This window comes from Euprymna scolopes, chromosome 8 (genome assembly GCF_053919585.1).
Source record: "Euprymna scolopes isolate OS-2025 chromosome 8, ASM5391958v1, whole genome shotgun sequence".
In the NCBI taxonomy this organism is placed as follows: Eukaryota; Metazoa; Mollusca; class Cephalopoda; order Sepiida; family Sepiolidae; genus Euprymna; species Euprymna scolopes.
Genome location: NC_136489.1, coordinates 2,531,499 through 2,551,545, shown reverse-complemented (window position 1 = coordinate 2,551,545; position 20,047 = coordinate 2,531,499). Strand labels below are relative to the sequence as shown.

Sequence of the window (20,047 nt, the reverse complement as noted above, 5' to 3'; positions counted from 1 at the left end):
GAAGAAGGGGAGAGGTCTCTCAAAAGAGGTTATCAATTCTGTCTTGGCTTTCTATGAGGACGATGAATTTTCATGGTTAATGCCTCGAGGGAAAGATTTTGTGAGCATCGGTAACAAAGTTCATGTCCAGAAACAGCTCCTATTATGCAATCTTAAAGAGCTTTATGTAGTTTACAAAGAAAGCTATCCTGAACACAAAATAGGTCTTTCAAAGTTCTGTGAGCTCCGTCTAAAATGGTGTGTCACCATCTTGACATCAGGTTCTCATTCAGTTTGTGTTTGCACCCACCATCAAAACAGCAAATTGCTTGTTGACTGCTTTGTTTTAACTGTCAAGACTCAGCTCAGAAGGAAAGCTGAAGAATCCAGAGATGAGTGCTGCTAATGTACCAACTGAAAGTCCCAATTTTAATATCACTTACAAAGATTTGATGGCCTTGGTAGTTTGCGACACCGATAGTCTTGAATGTATGGTCCACCGTTGTCCTAAATGCCCAGGTTTCCCTGCTCTAGAGAAGTATATCAGAGATAAATTTACTGAATTGGAAATTGACAGTGAGATGTCATATAATCGGTGGGAGAGTGTGGATAGAACAATGCTATGGACACAGATGGCTGATGTAGATGACTTCATAGAGATATTGGTATACAATGTTGATAATCTAACGACCCATTCCTTCACAGCAAAACGCCAAGCTCAGTATCTAAAAAAGAGAAGAAATAACTGAGACTGAATGTATCCTTCTCTTGGACTTTGCAGAAAATTATCACTACGTGGTGCAAGATGAGATCCAGAGATATCACTAGAACAAAAACCAGTGTACCATGCATCCAGTGGTAATTTATTACTAAGATAACAATGGGAAACTTCAACAGATCTCATTATGCATCATTTCAGATGACCTTGAGCATGACACCTGTTTTGTGCATGAACTGCAAAGAATGGTGATGTTGTACATCAAAGAGAAATTTCCCTGGATCAAGAGTGTAGAGTACTTCAGCGATGGCTGCGCTGGCCAATATAAAAACTTCAAAGCATTTCTTAACCTTTGCCATCACTCATCAGATTTTGGAATTGATGCAACTTGGGCATTTTTTGCAACTAGCCATGGCAAATCACCCTGTGATGGAATTGGTGGGGCTGTCAAACGCAAAGTTCTCCGTGCCAGCTTGCAAAGGCCAATAAAAGACCAAATACTCACCTTTCATGCTGTTGCAGATTTTTGCAGATCATCGATCACTGGTATCATGTTTCTAAAGATCGGCAAAGAAGACATGGTTTCAGTTCGACAGAAACATCAAATGAGATATAAACTGGGAGATACTGTGCCTGGTACAAGGAGCTGTCACTATTTCAAACCAGCTTCTCAGTTTAATATTCAGGGCAAGCAATTGAGTGCTGACACAACGATCTTTATCGATCATTCTTTCCTGGACATGCCTGTGCCGTTAGATGAAACTCTGGAGTTGCTCAAATGCAATGACTACATTACTTGCATTTTTGATGGATATTGGTGGTTAGCATTGATTGAGAGTGTCAACAGGGAAGAGAAAGATCTTACTTGCAACTTCCTGCATCCACATGGACCATCACATCAATTCCACTGGCCAACTAATAGGGATCGAGGCTATATTCACCTGAGCAAGGTCGTTATGAGAGTGCAGACCCCAAGTATTTCAGTGAATGGTAGAACATATTTCATCACCGAGGAGGAGAAAAATAAGACTCAGGACTATTTTGACAGATTAAGTCGATAGTTGGAGTTATAACAAATGTCTGTTTTATATTCGTTTGACAGTTTTTCTTATGATAAACTAGATTATGCATCAGTCTTTTATTTTCGACTATTTTTTGTCCATATCCTTTTATATGATATAATTTGACATTCTATCATGAAAATGGGCTCTAATGGGTCGATCCAAGTCCTTTTTCAGCTCTAGATATTGATCATAGCTTAAGATTAGATTGTTGCCAAATTCACCAAAAAGTCCTTAACTTTTTATAAAAATGCCAATTTTGAGGCTTTAGTGTCTGGAAATGTCAAATATGCCGAAAGGTTTTATTTGATTTTTGTAATTTCCAACCCAAAGTCACTTTAAAAATCCAAAGGAGAAGTCTGGCAAAGCACCACAGTTATGTTTTTTTCTCAACAAAATATCGCCCCAAACAAGCTCTAAAAAAGTGCTGCAGTACCACCTAAAATGGTAAAAATAAGGTACTTCCTCTCATTTGCCATCTTTCTAACCATGATTTTTGGATTCCTTGCCCTCAAAACCTTACCTGTGTGAATATTTAGCTCCAGAGCTTTATTCTTTGCAACAAAAATGCAAATTTTGTAAAACGCTGGGGGTCGAAAATTCTACGTCATGAGATAGCAATTTTTGATTTCCAGGGTGAAACCGACTGAAAAAAAATATGTTCCTCAAATCCAACTGGGCTGAAATTGCAGATTTCTCTTAGTTTTAACCCAAAGTTTGTATGGTGTAAATATGAAAAAAATCCAAGAGGGGGTGTGTCGGGGCTGGATGAATTGGGCTGGAATAACCCGGTAACATCAACTAAAATGCTAAATCTAACAATCGGTTCACATTACACAAGCTCCTTTTCTCGGGCAACTCCTCTTTTTCTTCAAGAAAATCGTAGACAATGTGTTGCAGTTTCCAAAATTATTTTAGAACTTTGAAGAGCCAACATACCTCACATTGAAGATCACTCAATTCTTTATCAATTCACAGTATTGAATTGTCTTGCTCTGATTTGGTTTACCCACTTTACGATGGTACCATAACATGTTGCAAGTTTAAAACGTTTCCACACCTCACCAAACTTTCACAAGAAACACTCGTCTAGCTGTACACACTATCAATAATTCCCCCCACTCTTTATCTGTGTCTAAACCTATACGTAGATTCCATGAACAAAGCTTCTTTCTTAGAACTGCTCGCCTGTGAAATTGTCTTCCGTTTTCCTGCTTTCCGGCTGACTACAATATGGTTGTGTTCAAGTCTAATGTAAATAAGTTCTTGATGAGCCGTTCTATGTTATCAAATTTACCAAATTTTCATTACTAATGATTACTATGTTGTCCAATGTCTACTGTACACTCTTTAACCAGTGGCCTCTTGGCCTTGATAAGTGGTGATGCCTATGTAAAAAAAAAAAAACTAAAAACCTTTTGAGCAAAGCTACAGCTGAAGCAACTTTATCAATCCTTGATGATACACAATCATTGTAGACACTTAAAAGTTTACTTATGACTTTAGTTTTTTAAATACATTTGATCCTTTTGTTTTTTCCATGAAATGATTCAGAAAATAAGTTCTTCAAATACATTGAAATAATGAATTCGTTCTAGAATAATGTTTAATTAGGCATCATTTCGGCAGATTTGTTCACGGTTAATGAAAAAAAACAAAAAAAAACATGCATGGTTTTTCACTTGCTGACTTAACATCATGAGAAAAGTTCATCGATGCATCTTGTAATCATTTGATTTGATGAAGAAACTGTTTACTTTTCTTTCTATACTTTTCTTAGCAACACGTTTTGTAAATTTTTGGAAACAGAGCTTAACAATTTCTTCACCAGAAAAAGTTTATGCTTTATAGCCAATATGAAATATACTTTGAGCATCGTTAAACTATCATAGCTTTTCTATACAAACCAATTTTACCTCTTGGTTATATTCTCTTTTTCCTTTACCACATATTCTTTCTCTAATTCAGTCGGGAACAAATTAAAAAATTTTTTTTTTTTATTTCAGCTTGGTGTTGCTTATAGTGTTTGCTAAGATCATAACTTTTATGTTTTCACAAACTATTCACATTGGTTTTCCTGATGGACTCCCAACGAACAAGAATTCATTCTCCCATAGTTGATTAAATTGATGCTTATTATCACTTCTTGCTTTGCTTTTGTTCTCGATGTAAAGGCCAAATAAACTAAAAATATTTGTTTACAAGTAATGTAATCTCGTTTTATACGTAGCATGCTAAGCTTAACAGCAGTACGCAATGTTGTCATCACAGCAAATATCTGGCGAGTATAACAAACCACTATATTATGTAAATGTTAAAATGTCCCATGCTTAGTTACTGGATGACAATCCTGCAAAGAAAAAGCTTTTTTTTTTTTTTTTTTTTTTTTTATTACTGTAAATTCAGATTATCTCATTCAAAATTTTAGAGCAATCTGGAGATTTATAGTAATTAAAAAATCCTGTTTTAAAAGAAATGCAATGATGCTACAAAGGACATGCAAGAATTATATAAATCACCGAATAAATGAGTTTGGCTTAGTTTCTTGTCACCAAAATGATACAATGCGCCACAGGTTGGCCATACCTGGTTTAAAAAATCAATGTTAAGCACAAATATTCAATATTTTTGTCGATAGATTTACCTTGTGCAAAAAAAAAAAATATTTTTGGTATTCATATAAAAATATTCCAACCGTGAAAATGTAATGTGAATAACTCAGTGTTTTCTGTATTTGTTTCAGATTCTTACTAAATCAAATTTAAATATATTTTAAGATGTGTAAATTCACATAAAAAACGTATCTTCAGAAGGCCACAAGATTACAATGGCTATAATGTGTGTGTATATAGCAACCACAATATGGATGGTCCAAATTTCTGGGAACCTTAGTATGTATAAACATCCCAATTCGATATTTATACAGGTAAAAGAATTCCTTTTGCTTTTATTTTAATATGAAATTTTTTCAGAATGTCTCGGAGTTTTGATCAGTGGAATCCGCAGAGAGAAGCCTTTAAAAATCAAGACTTTAACAGCTACGATCGTGGGCCTGGCAAATATATTGGCAGTAAAAATTACAAGTAAGTTATGAAACGATTCTTTTTTGTGTGAATATTTTATTCTTGCACACTGATGATCGATCCATCTCGTTAACCATCGTCCTTGAATGGTTTTTGATCTTGTTTGGTAATGATCCATATAAAAAAAATGAATGTAAAAAATGTGCAGATTCAAACTTTGCCGAAAAAATGTAGGCAAATTTACAATTCCAGTCATCACTGGCTTTGATCTTTTCATTGCTTTTGTGAATGATTACTTTGATGGCAGTTGGCATTGCTGCTATGCAGGTTGTGAATTTCAAGATGCCTATAGTATAGGCGATTCTCTGCTGCTTTTGTGGTGATTGGCGGGGGGGGGGCACACCCCTAGTTACAATTAAACTTATTTGTTGTACAATGTGTGAGGATGCCAGAAGCCTGTTCAAATGTCAAACTGTTCTGTATGTAATTTGCTGGGGTAGACTTTTACCATTCTGTGTGCTATGCCATTTTTTTTTTTTTTTTTTTTTTTTTTTTGTAGTTGTTTCCCATCAGTTGAGGTTTTTTTAAATCTTTATTTAATGACAATGGTCATGAATATTGAATATAGCAACCACAATATGGATGAATGTCTTGTCTTCCTCAAAATTATATAGAATTTTATCTTTATAATTAAACAAAATATTTTATTTAAAAACAATTTTTCTTTTTGCAGAAATGAAGATAATGTTCGATTACATGTTTGTAGGCTACCACCCCGCATAACTGAGGTAAATAATCATATAATTATAGCTTTATATTTTCTTAAACTTTCTTGATTTTATAAACTAACTAATCTTCAATTAATTTTATTTTATAGGATGGCTTGAGAGCATTGTTTTCAAAGACTGGTGTTGTAACTCATGTCTGGAAGCACCCAGAAAACATTTTTGCGTAAGTAGTTAAAATGTGATTCTTTCTTTTCTTTTTTTTTTTTGTTTTTAGATTCTTGAACAAATTCCCCTTCTATTAAAAAAGAAAAAATGTATCATATTCCAAAAAATGAAAGTATCATATTCCAAAAATCATGTAAATTGATCAAGTAATATTTTTTATAAAATCATTTTCAAGCGATTGATGAGAATTCATATGCAATGTAACAACAATTCAAACTTGCTAGATTTTTATCTTCTTTCGTTTTCAACATGGTGTGGAAGATTCTCTCCTCGGTTGCCTGTAAAATTTGATTTTCTTATTTAAAAATAAACTTACTTGATTGACGTGATTCCTGGAATATATTTTGGTCATGGGTATGTACCTCGTACAGATTTTTTATTTTTGTTTTTTAATATGGGTGAATTCAGGACACTAACATTTTTGTCGATTATTGCATTTCTATAAATAACATCTCTATTGACTCAGAATGTCACCAATATGACCCATCTGTTTGCAGTGGGTGGCGTCAGTCCAGTGATGCTGAGGATAAGATCCTAGTGACTGAGTTTTGTCGTGAACAGCAATGTTCCACTGCAGGTGAAACAGATGGTTAGACAGTGAGACCCGATCAATCAGCTCGTCACATTATGGCCAATTTATATAAGCAACACCAAACTACTAACTTGCATTATACACTCTTCCAACCTAGCACTCATGTAATTCGCTCTCAAAATTATAAGTAGTGGCTGAGAGATAAAGTATGGACTAGTGTTACATTTAGCATCCTCTATCAAAAACATGAAAAGCGCTTGATATCTGCTCTCAAGTATATTGGAATGTACATCCCTTTCTCAGCCAAAGTGACTGGGTGTATGCTTTGGCAAATTTTCAATCATCGTGGTCAATGATGAAGCACAACATCAATAAAAACACAATTTTACAGGATGACGGCAAAAAATGCAACTCGTGGAATTGTTTAAAAAATTCATCTTTTTGTCAAGTTAGCCATATTTGGTACAAATTTTAGTCTGATTTGTCCATCAAAATTCAATCTTGAATGTTCAACAGTCTTTGTTTATTAAATTATATATTGGTATTTTGGTGAGGGTCACATCAGCAGAAGGTGTAATCTTGAATGGCATCACACTTACTAAACCATAATTCCATAGATTTTTATCTGTGGCATTATTTCAAAGATAATGTCTACCAAAACAATCTTTAGATCATTCTTGAGTATGGAGAGGGATATCGCATCTGAAATCAGTGCCATGTTGTAGTGCATCAGATGAAAAAATTGTCAATAGCTCCTAAGTTTTATCATTGACCAGTGCGCAAACAAAGACTGTTGGACATTCATGATTGAATCTTGGTGGACAAGTCAGGCATGGACTGAAATTTATTTGTAGCATATATGGTTGTAGGAAAGATTGAATTTTTTTAATGATTAAGTGATCACATTTCTGAGGTGAAGATCAAAAGCTCGACATTAAATGAATATAGAGAAAAATGCTTTTTTTTTTTTTTTTTTTTTTTTTTTAGTCTCTGCATGTATTTGTGAGATCATTTTGTGCATTTTCTGCAAATGTTTATTTTTTTTCTTTTTTTTCTTTTTGTGCAGTTTTGTAACCATGGCATCCTTGCGGTGTGCAGAATCGGCCATCCGACAGCTGAATGATCAGACAATTGAATCCTGTCGAATCCGTGTCACTGTAGCCAAAAATGATAAAGAAAAAAATGATTTACTGCAACAGAAAAAGGTGAGTATTGTTGATAATGTATTTATGTACTGATGAGTGTCCACTTATCAAGACCAAAAGACACTCAAGGATAAGGGTTAGTGAGGTTATTAGTTGCATGGTTAACCATACCATGAGAAGCCTAACCAATAGTTGATATTAGTCTGTAATTACAAAAAACTAGAGGCCTGCTTGTGAATTTGATATACCCATGAAACTTCCTCCTTTGTAGAAAACTTAGCGGCTCACCCTTGGTGAGTCGATTTGATATTGATTATTTTGCAACAATGACAAAACATAAAACTAGAACTAACAAAAAAAAAAATGAATTAAAACGGCTAAAAAGCTTGGTTTTCGTTCAAAATTCTTTATTAAAAAAAAAAAACAAAAATAAAGAAAAATCTGTCTGTGATTAAATATAATATTCAAGAAATCATTTAAATTGATCAAATTTTAAGAAAATAAAATTTTATGAGTAACAAGAGCATCTATCTTATCTGCTATTTTGAAAATTATACAATAAACAAAGGGAGATAACTCGGTAATTCAAGCTTGCAATAGTTATAATGCCTATAAATTCCTATTAATTGTTTGAAAATGATTTTCTTTATAAAAATAAAACTACTCGACTAATTTACATCATTTTTGGAAGATATTTTCATTATGTCACAGAATGTACATCAGACAGATTTCTTTTTTAATATGGGGGAATTCTGGACAATAAGCAAAAGCCCTCCCCTCCCGCACATCTCTTTGTTTTTCTTTCAAAAGTTGATTATGTGAATCATTTGGAGAAGCATCAAAATGTTTTCTATGGTGAGATAAGGTTTGTAAAGCAAAGTTCTACACAAAAAAGTTTTCAAAAGATGGTGTAATATCCCTAACCCCTCATCCTTTGAATGAACTCTTCCGTTAACTATAAATGCTGCGTAATTAACGCTATTTGTGACTTGCTTTCTTTTGTGAATAAAACCTTTACAAAGGTATTCGGCTCTTCGTTTTTCACTACAATTTTATTCACAAAAGAAATGGACCGAGTACTTCGTCCTGAACGATTCGACACCGAGTCTACAGCCTTCAATGCAGAAAAAAAGTACAAACACTGAAAACTCACGTTTATGAATTACTTACATATGGTTAACGGCACTGAAGAAACTGGAAACACCCAAACTGACTTCTATGCTTTGATAAATAGCATATCGGCTGATGTATACGAAATAATCAGTGACACAAGCGACTATGCATCTGCCATGAGAGCTCTGGACGCGGCATACATCAGGCCTACTAATATCGTTTACAACCGACACCAACTTATTACCATGAAACAACAACCAGCACAAACAGTGGATTCTTTCAGGCTACAGTTGGAAAACCTCGTTAAGACATGCAACTTCCAAGCCGTGAGTGCTGAAACAAATAAAAGCCAGTATATGCAGGAGGCTTTTATTAGCGGTATCTTCTCCTCCTCCTCAATTCAGCAACGACTTCTCGAGAAATCCTCGCTAACTTTTCGGGAAGCATACGAGATGGCAAGATCTCTGGAACAAGCAGAAAAACACTCTGCGTGTTACAACCAGGAGAGTGTGATTTCTGCGCCAATAATCGCTTCAGGAGAAAATACGAGTCTGGCTGCAACACAAAAAAAAACGAAGCCGAAGGAAATTTGTTTTTTCTGCGGGAATTCTCATCATCCGCGTCGCCTTTGTCCAGTACGGGACTCGAACTGCAATAAGTGTTTGAAAAAAGGACACTGGGCTAGAGTCTGCAAATCTTCCGTGTCAGCGGTGTTAAATGAAGACACTGATTTCCTGAGTCTCGCATGTCTAGGAAGGAAAAAAGACATTACTTTTACTAAGTGTAAAATAAATAGATTCACTGTCAATGCCATGATAGATTCTGGTAGTGTGGGGACTTTCATTAACGACAATATTGCAAAAAAAATGAACCTCGAAATTATTCCCAAACACAAAGAAATATCATTAGCTGACCCTAAAATGAGTGCAAAAATTGTGGGAGAAACTAAAGTCGATATCTTTCTAAATAATAATGTACACTCTAACATAATAGTGGAGGTCATTAAAAATTTATTTGTCGACTTAATCATAGGAAAAGATATTCTTGGCAGATACAAAATGGTAACTTTCAAATTCGATGGACCGGATGAAGCACTTATTATCGGAGCAGTCACCAAGAATACTTTTTTTCCATCCATGAACGTTTCTCCTCCCCCATTATTTTCTCATCTCTCTATGAAAACAACACCAATCAGCACCAAGTCACGTCGCCACACAATTGCTGATAGCAAATTTATAAGAGCAGAGACTGCAAAATTGTTGGAGGAAAATGTTATAGAACCCTCAATTTCACCTTGGCAAGCGCAAGTTCTAGTAACATCGAATGAAAACCGAAAAAAAAGAATGGTGATTGATTATAGCGACACAATCAACAGATTTACTGAATTAGACGCTTATCCGATACCAAGTATACCAAAGATTGTCAAGGAAATAGCCAGGTATAATGTTTTCACTACGCTTGATCTTAAATCAGCATACCATCAAATCCCCATCAGTAAGGAGGATCGTAAATTTATAGCATTCGAGGCGAATGGTAAATTATACCAGTTTACTCGCCTGCCGTTCGGGGTTACTAATGGAGTAAGCGCCTTCCAAAGGACCATTGACGGCATTGTCAGCAAAGAGCAATTAGTAGATACTTTTGTCTATGTGGATAATGTTACTATCTGTGGAAAAACCCAAAAAGAGCATGACTATAATCTTCAAAGATTTTATGAGGTTGCTAAACAGTACAGCATCACGCTTAATAATAAAAAAAAAAAGCATCGTTTGAGTCTCAACGATAACATTACTTGGGTACACTATCAAAAACAACCAGATATCACCCAACTACGAACGTCTTAAACCTCTACTTGAGATGCCACCTCCTCTAAATCTAAAATCACAAAGACGGATTATTGGGATGTTCTCCTACTACAGCAAATTTATCCAGAATTTTTCAGAGAAAATATTAGCACTAAACTGCAATAGAGAATTCCCGTTATCTTCTGTGGGGTTGGACTCTTTTATAAGACTGAAAAACGACTTGAAAGATGCTATGCTGGTAACGGTTGATCCAGAAAAAGAATTTATAGTAGAAACAGATGCTAGTAACAACTGTATTGCAACTACCCTTAATCAAGAGAATCGTCCGGTTGCATTCTATTCCAGAACACTAAGCCCTAGTGAAACGAAACATCACGCGGTAGAAAAAGAAGCAGCTGCTATTGTTGAAGCACTACGTAAGTAGCAACATTTTCTCCTTGGTAAACACTTTACTGTAATTACGGACCAAAAAAGTATTAGCTTCATGTTTGATAATACCAGGAAATCAAAAATAAAAAATGACAAAATATGCCGTTGGCGCATTGAACTGTCACAATTTAAGTTTAGCATCGTCTACTGTCCTGGTAGAGAAAATATTGTCGCTGATACGTTTTCCCGAATATCTGCTCTCGCTTATTCCTCACAAGATCTTCGGGACCTACACTGTAAATTATGCCATCCAGGCATTACCCGACTCTTCCATTTTTGCAAAGAAAGAAACTTTCCTTTCTCCCTCGATCAAATAAAAGGAGTAACTAATTCGTGCTCGTCTTACCAGTATTTAAAACCCAAGTTCTTCACCGGTAACAAGGAACTCTCATAAAAGCAATAGTACCATTTCAACGATTAAACATGGATTTCAAGGGACCACTGCCTACGTCCACACATGGTAACAAATACCTACTTACGATAATGGACGAATACTCTCGTTTTCCTTTTGCATTTCCGTGTAAAGATATGACAAGCTCAACGATCACACAATGCCTGAATAAACTATTTGCGATATTTGGTATGCCCGATATGATTCACACAGATAGAGCGACTGATTTTTTTTCGGAAGAAACGACCAATTACTTACATGGGAAAGGCATTGCGACTTCGAAAACGAGTAGATATCACCCGGAAGGCAATGGTCAAATTGAGAAACTAAACGGCACACTATGGAAGGCCATACAAGTAACCTTACATTCTCGTAAAATGAGACTATCCTGCTGGGAAAATATTCTACCTGATGCTCTACATTCTATTCGATCATTGCTCTGCACAGCTACAAATGCGACCCTTCATGATAGACTATTTAAGTACAGCCGTAAATCCACTTCTGGTACTTCTATTCCCCTGTGGGCAAAACCAGGCCAAGTATACGTCAGAGATCATATTAGGTCGAGTAAAAATGACCCTCTGGTTACACCTGCGACGTTACTGGAGATCAACCCTCATTATGCCCAAGTACGACTACCTTCAGGCATCAAAACTACCGTCAACGTCAGAGATTTGGCTCCCAACACAATTAATGGAGACAACACGTTAGAAAATGGTTGCATGCCACCTGTGAGTAAGCCAGGGAATGAAAACGAATGTATACAATATCCTGAACATATAGAAGAAAACACCCGTGGGGAACCAGTTGAGAGCGAAATGCCAACCGAGCCGCTGCATAGATCTAGCAGAATACTGAAATTTCCTGAGAAATACAAGGACTTCATTACTAAGTAAGGTACGAAAAAAAAAAGTTTAAATTATAGGCAAAAAAAAAAAAAGTTAGAGAAAAAAAATAAAATAAATAATAACGAAAAAAAAAACTTGAAGGGGAAAGTGTAATATCTCTAACCCCTCATCCCTTGAATGAACTCTTCCGTTAACTATAAATGCTGCGTAATTAACGCTATTTGTGACTTGCTTTCTTTTGTGAATAAAACCTTTACAAAGGTATTCGGCTCTTCGTTTTTCACTACAGATGGTCTTCATAAAAAACTATGCAAAATATTGTTTTTCTCTGCTACTTCACCTACTGAGGAAGCTCCATGAACAAAGAAAAGCAGTATGGACTATGAGTTACAGTGCAGGATAAGCAGGGCCTCAGCGGCATTTAACATCTGCAAGATCACAAGAAACAAAAAATTAGCCTCTAATCTAAATGGATATGCTTTATAATAACAGTAACATTTTGTCCACACTTATATATAGAAGTGAAACTTGTCATCTCAAAATTAGCTAAGAGAAGAAATGACTGGTGCTACCAGATCAGGCTGTCTAGTGGCTTCCTGAGACGAAATGCACCTACATTAAACTTCTGTTTTCTATTCCCTTTTGTAAAACTTAATTATGTTCTGCAAAAACAAAAACAACAGCCCCCTTCCCTTCCTTTTTTTTTTCCTTCCCTACTTCCCAACCTCGTCGGTGGGGCATTAGAATACACCGACTGTCCCCCTGCAGAGAGTAAAAGCCTCTCAAAGGAGCCACCTATTGGTCGTGGGTGGCGACCCGCAATGACTCAGAAAAGGATCCTGGTGGCTGAGCAACTGATATCTAGGGAAATTAAAGATATCAATTGCAACACTCCACTTTGGCCTCGTACAAAGCTAGACGGGCAGTCAGAAGGGCCCGATCCGATCAATCGGCTAGTTACATCAAGCCCTAACACATCTCCTACTTTTCTATAAATTTCCTCTGAACCGTAACAAATACAGTTCTACCCTGTACCACTATAAACTATATACATATTTTCCCCTCTTTTCCATGTGTTAGAGGCGGTGGCTAGGGTCAAATGTGCCAAATGATTAAAGTCATGACATGTCTGTATAGTGCCGGAAGTTAACACAAATGACTTGGATTGTGTAACTAAAGGATTATGGGTGCTCATGGCTTCCATTTGGGACATGTATACTGTTTATGTAGCCCTGGCATGACAAGGCGAATGGGTTTCCCCCAATATTGGACTCCGAGGTAGGTGGGGAGCATAAACAATGAATTAAAATATATATATATACACATATATATATATATATATATATATATATATGGCCAAGTATAAAAACTCCAAGTGCCAACACGTCAACTCGGATAGTTCAGATAATGAACTACATCAAACATCCTCAAAATTTATTGTATTGGAATCCACCGAAGAAACGAAAATAACTAACTTATCACCGTTTATTATACATAAAATTATATCGGCATATATTACCTCCAAAAATGTAAAAATTTTTAAAAATAAAACCCTACTGGTGGAAGTGGAAAGAGAAAGACCTGCCATTTTTCTCCTAGGAATGAAAACCTTCCATAACATAAATATCAAAACTTATCCACACAAGAACCTGAATACATCCAAAGGTGTAGTAAAATCAAAAGACCTCTCAATGTGCACTACGGAAGAGATAACAAAAGAACTTAAAAACCAAGGAGTAATAAACGTTAAAAGAATTACAATAAAAATATAGAATCAGACTATACATACAAACACTTACATTATGCAGTTCATTTGATTCACTATCCCAAAAGAAATCAAAATTGGGTTCAACGTTTTCAACGTTGAACCCTTTATACCAAACCCACTTCGGTGCTTTAAATGCCAAAAGTTTGGGCACCATGAGGATGCATGTAGGGGACGAGCAGTGTGAAGCAGATTTGGCCAGAAAGATCCAGACCATACTGTCAATGACTGTAATCTTGATTGCAAATGTGCAAATTGTGGAGGAAACCATCCTACTTATGCTAGAGCATGCAGAATCTGGAAGAAAGAAAAGGAAGTGTCAATAAAACATACCAAAAACATCTCCTTCCTCGAAGCCAGGAAAATAGATGGATACATGAAGGAAAAGACGTACTCTCAAGTTGTATATCATCCAACATCACTAACCAAGACTCCAAATATGAAATACTAATAAACAAATTGTTACAATTGGGACCAAATGACTGGCCCAAATTTATAAATGAAATCAAACCAAACATATCATTAAAAATTAATCATCCCATTAAATCATCAACTAATGTTACCAATAAAACAAATTCTCAACCAAAATCAGAACATCCAAGAAAACAAAGTCGATCAAAAGAAAGACCACAAAAATCACCAGTACGTCGTGCAGATGCTGAAAAAGACGAAACTAAGGAAAAACAAAATCAGTTAAAAGAAAGACCACACAGGTCACCAATACGTCTTCCCTGTGGTGAAAAAAACACTTGAAAACCAAACAAAAGATACATCTACCAAAAAACAAAATAATATAAAGAAATTACCACAAACAGAAGCCACTACTACTACTACTACAAATAGATTTACAGAATTAGAAGACATGGAAACTGAAGTTACTCCTCAAACCCCCCAAAAAATCCTCATGAATTACAAGAAAATCCAATGGAATTACCGTGGATTGAAGGCAAATTACAATGAAATTTTATTGTTGTAAACCAAATTTAATCCTTTGGTTATTTGTCTCCAAGAAACCTTCCTTAAGAATGAGGACAATTTGAATATAAAACACTATCAACAATATAACTACATTCATAATACAGAACTTAGAGCCTCTGGTGGTGTATCAGTATTCATTAAAAATAACATACCCCAGAGCCAAATTGAATTAAAAACAAATTTGCAAGCGGTTGCCATAAGGGCAACTTTACACAAACCGATAAGCATTTGTTCTTTATACATACCTCCACATGAACAAATAAATGAAAATGAATTGGAGAACTTCATAGAGCAAATACCCAAACCCTTTATTTTCCTAGGGGACTTAAATAGTCATAACACCTTATGGGGATGCAAGGAAACGGATAGAAAGGGAAAGAAAATTGAAAATTTAATAAATATAATAATCTATGCTTGTTCAACCAAAAAGAAGCCACTCACATCAATCCAACAAATGGAACGCTAAAATAACTGAATACAACATCGAATACTATTCCCAAAATAACTGGATTCGGCATTAAATAACCCACAAAGGGTTGATATTCCGTTCCCCCTCCACACACAAAACAAAACAAGAGAAATGAGGTATTTTCCATTCCATGTACCTTAGATTCTTGGGATCAAATGGAGCTATGGAATTAGCAAAAAATCAGATCACACTAACCAACAGGAAGTATCTTCAATAATCTGCAAATGTAGACTAGGCTGGCTCGGACATACCCTAAAATTAGCTTTCAATAGAAATTGATACTTGTGCTTTAACTGTCTCCTGCATTGTAAGATGAAAAGTTCCCAAGTTTAAGTAAGTCATACAGATCTGCAATTGGTTTAAAAAGCCACTTACGGGCAATAAAGAGATGACAGTGAAAAAGAGTGAGGTAACTGCAATAATCTAACATATAAAGTTATCCGATCAAACCCTAATAGCAATCTGTTTGACATTGATATTTGATTTGGATTAGCTTAGTTTGTCTTTTATTTCGCTTTTGTTTTAAACTATTTATCTCAGTTAAAAACTTACTGAAGACATTTCTCTTTTATTTAGATTAACATTATTTATTCACTTAAAAACAAACTTTAAACAGGACTTAATATTCTAAGAATATCTCATCTTTTTATTATTTTAAACTGATTTGAGTTAATGAATTTGTATTTTTCATTTAAAAGGATGAGGAAGAATTTTTTCAGAAGCTTCGAGTTGGTAACAGCCAGTGTCAAGATGAGGACTGGAACAATGATGATTATCCGGTGTGGATGCCTTTTTTTTAACATTTATTATCCCTCTGATTAAAATAACTCCTGTCAACAAGCTTATTTCACTCCTTACTCCTCCCTTCTTTAAAAGAATAAAACATAAGACATACCTGGGAGGAGGAGATGAACAAACTATATACACTGCCCCTTCCCAAAGCAGATGTAATATCATGATGAATTAACATTATCCTCTACAAAAGGAGAGATTAATGCCGGGGAGATAACAGAATGGATTTTACACCACCAGAAAACGGGTGGTAATTCTGGGAGGATGTTATCATGATGACAAAAGAAGGGAGGGATGTATCATGATGACAAAAGATACAATAAATAGGTTATACCCGAGAGGGTATCCCTCTATAAAAGGAGATTATGTAATGCTTGTGAAAATAATTCTACCTCTTAAAAAGAACGAGGTGATTTCTGAAATGACAGCAGAGCCAATACTACACTATTCACCCTCGTTAAAAAAAAAATACAGTAGATTAAATCAGTGTTTTGTTTTTCTTAGAGGTTCTCATCTTTTAAATTTGACAAATCTCGTGTTTTTTCGACTTTATGTATTGTCTTCGAGATTTTGATAAACTTATTGAAATTTTCATTGCTAATAAGAAAAAAAAATGGCACTATTAATTCTATATTTTTCACTAGTGTTATTTTTGTTTTCTTCTATTTATCAAATTACATTTTTACAAGCCTTATCGAACCACTTGAGAATTAGCAGCTGTTTAATCATTGGACATAAAAATAAATGACCGGAGATTCTAACAGTAAAAGTGGTTGTAGCTTCTGTAAATCTCAAGTGGTCTACTTTTGCAGCGTAAACCCTTGTTTTTAAGAAGTTATAATTTTTTATTTTTTTCAAAAGGGCTGATTTGGGTGGGTGGGTGGGTGATCTCCTCTCTTAGCTAAATATTTTCCCATTGCAGGCCTGTCATTTGTAGCCTGCACCTATGCATCACCACTAAACATGAAGAATTGTACTTGTTTACACTTTTAAATATTTTATTAGTTTCTAAAAATGTCATTTTTAACTTTTCTAGCAGTGTTTTTGAAGCCCTCAAGTTTATTCTTAAAATGATTGATCATTATTTTCAATCAGATTAGGTCATTTCTTTGAAGAAGATATTGTATTTATAATCAATTAAATGGTTGATTTAAGTTTTGAAATCTTTTTGAATAACTTACCAGTATGAAGAGAGGTTTGAAAAATTTAAATTTTCTGAATCGAAAAGCAAGCGTGTACATTTGTTTAGCCAGAGGGAAAAGCACAATGACTCTATAATCAAACATGATGGACCAGAAATCTTAATACAAATTCCTTGGAATCCTATTTGATAAGAAACCGACATTCATTCCACATAAAATATTTAAAATTTAAATGTAATAAAGTTCTACAACTTCTATGCATGGTTGCTCACACAAGAACTCTATTAAAACTATACAGGTTATCAATAGAACTGGATTACAATTTTTTTTAAATAGATCAGCCCATCAATTCTTTCTCAGAATATCTAATACATGGAGAAGTAAGACTAAAAGCCTTCATAACATTTCCAGTAGAAAGATTACATGTAGAAGCACATGAAATGTCCTTACAATTCCAAAATAAAACTGCCATTGCCCAAAATCCGGATGTAAGACTAGAATTATGTCCATCCAATTCAACTTATAAGTTTACTTTTTAACCTAAATACAAAAAATTTCTTGAAAAATTGATCCATTTTTTTTTTTCCTTTATCCTTGCTGGTCAATTTTTTTTTTCATTATGAAAACTTGACTCTAAAATCTATCTACTTATGTGATAAATATTTTTTATATCTCTATTCTTTCAATTATTTTCATCATTCCATTTGTATTTGCGTTTGTTACCTTTCCTCCAACCATTTAAAACATTGAGATGGAAATAATCTTAACACTAAATAGATTAATGCGGAGACAATGCAAATAATTATTTCAGAGATGATCAGTTTTTATTTCTTCTTTGCATAAGTAATGATTTTTAATTTTTTAGAGGAAGTCATGTTTCAATATCAAATCCACCATTTTAATCCGATTGTAATCTTCTACTTTTAGACCTTCTCTGCTGTTGATATGCTGCCGCCAAATAATACGTAAGTAGCAATTAACCCCTTTATGATGTCTCCCATTTTGTTAGATTGTTTTGTGATAAATTTAACATGGGGAACCATTCTTTATTATATTTTGTTTGATCAGATAAAAAATATGAAAAAATATCATTCTTAAATCAGTGACATAAGTTTTAATCCAGCAACTGGAAAATAGTATGCACTTTTTTTTTTTTTATTGAAAAAGTTTTGTTCTTTTAATCAACTGGGCAAAAATTCCTTGCACCTCAGTGAACTCACAAGTGTTGACAAATTAACAAAATGATTGTATCGTATTATATGGTTAGTATTTCAAATGAGTTCAAGTCACTATAATGATTTGACTATATTGCAGCGTAACATATTTGTGTCAATATTGTTGAACTTATAGAAAATCCAAGAAGTATACCTCTATATTTTGGTTGTTGGTCCCCTGATTTACCGGAGAAGGACCTATGTTTGCAGTGGTATCCGTTAGTCTGGACGATTGCCAGATAACCGTCCATTAGTTTTTTCTGGAATTTTGCCACAAATTGTATTTCATTAAATAGATGTGCACAGTAAAAAAATTTTTTTTGCAAAAAGTCCCATTGCATCTCCAGGGGCTCAAGAGGTCAAAAATGTAAAAAAAAATGACACATTTTGCCCCATAACTTTTGATCCATCTATTAGGTTTTTCTGAAACTTGGTCAAAATGTGGCACCCGTTGTTTTTAATATAAATCCCGTATGGTTGACCCTGGCAAAATTCTGGTTCGCCTCCCCGGGGACTTTCAGTGCTAAAACGCCCCTTTTTGTGGCTTTTTTCATATTTCTCAACAAAAACTTGATATGTTTGACTATATAGTGGTTTTCACGATGGTCAACTCAGATATACATGTGTTAAGACCTGAAACTAGTTATCCATTTACACTGGGATTCGACACCCCCAAGGGCTCAAAAGAGGTAAAAATATGCCCTAAAATGGCCAAAAATGAAACTTTTTTTGATCCATCCATTAGATTTTCCTGAAACTTGGCCAAAATGTGGAGGTCATTGTTCTTAATATAAATTCAGTATGGGTGACCCTGGCAAAATGTTGGTTCGCATCCCTCTGGGGCTTGGGGGCTAAAAAAAAACATGCCTTTTTGAGCTCTTTTTTCATATTACTCAAAATCTTGATATGAGGGTACCGGATTGACAGTTCCTGGCTGCTCTTCCCGACTGGTAGTACAGGTACCCTAATTCTTTGGTAGTGCTTAGAGCGACTGCTCCATCAACAGTTGAATAATATTGGGATGTTTGTAATGCCATGTCACGCATGGAAAGGGATCCTGCACTCATCCCCGGTGGGCTTTCCTGAGGTCACAGTCCTAGTAGATAGGTCAGCTGATGGTCTACTTGTGTTGCAATGCCTGGTGTTCTGCATAACCATTTGTTCAGCACCCCTTAACTAAACTGAAACTTAAAAAAAGAAAAAAAATGATGACAGTACAATCTAAAATTACACTTAAACCAGGACAAAACTCAAACAAAACCAAATTACCTCCTCCCTTGAGGCTTGCATTTACTAACATCCATGGGCTTAGAACTAATTTAAATGATGTTGAAGCATTTCTCCTAACAAACACCACTTAGCACTAAGTGAGACTAACCTACATTCCTCCATCCCCTCTAACTACTTTAACATGTCCAGATATCTCCCACTCTGCCATATGGACTCTGACAGACGTATGCACAAGCTTGGAGTCTATATTCGAACCCCCCCCCCCCCCCCCCTCACTAGAGAAAGAAAACTAGAATCGGACGATCAAGCCTTTATGTGCTTTAGACTTAACATGTAACAATATTAGTTACTTTTATTTTTTCTGCCGCTGTACCCTAATAAACAAAGTCTCTAACAGCATAGATACAGCACTTTCCCTCGACACTAGCACACAAGTTCATGTATTTGGTGACTTCAATGT

General features: G+C 35.1%; 1 protein-coding gene across 2 annotated transcripts in view; it reads left to right on the top strand.

Moving 5' to 3' along the window:
* The window catches only part of LOC145283484 (tudor domain-containing protein 1-like), a 124,313-nt gene that overhangs the window by 8,436 nt on the left and 95,830 nt on the right, over window positions 1-20,047 (top strand). The window contains exons 2-7 of one of the 2 annotated variants that reach the window (XM_080132305.1): window positions 4,731-4,841; window positions 5,515-5,569; window positions 5,659-5,732; window positions 7,333-7,471; window positions 15,908-15,988; window positions 18,071-18,108. In XM_080132305.1, the coding sequence (XP_079988431.1) occupies window positions 4,732-4,841; window positions 5,515-5,569; window positions 5,659-5,732; window positions 7,333-7,471; window positions 15,908-15,988; window positions 18,071-18,108 (497 nt within the window). In that variant the 5' untranslated portion in view covers window position 4,731. The remainder of the gene's footprint in view (window positions 1-4,730; window positions 4,842-5,514; window positions 5,570-5,658; window positions 5,733-7,332; window positions 7,472-15,907; window positions 15,989-18,070; window positions 18,109-20,047) is intronic. The other variant, XM_080132306.1, reaches the window with a different exon arrangement.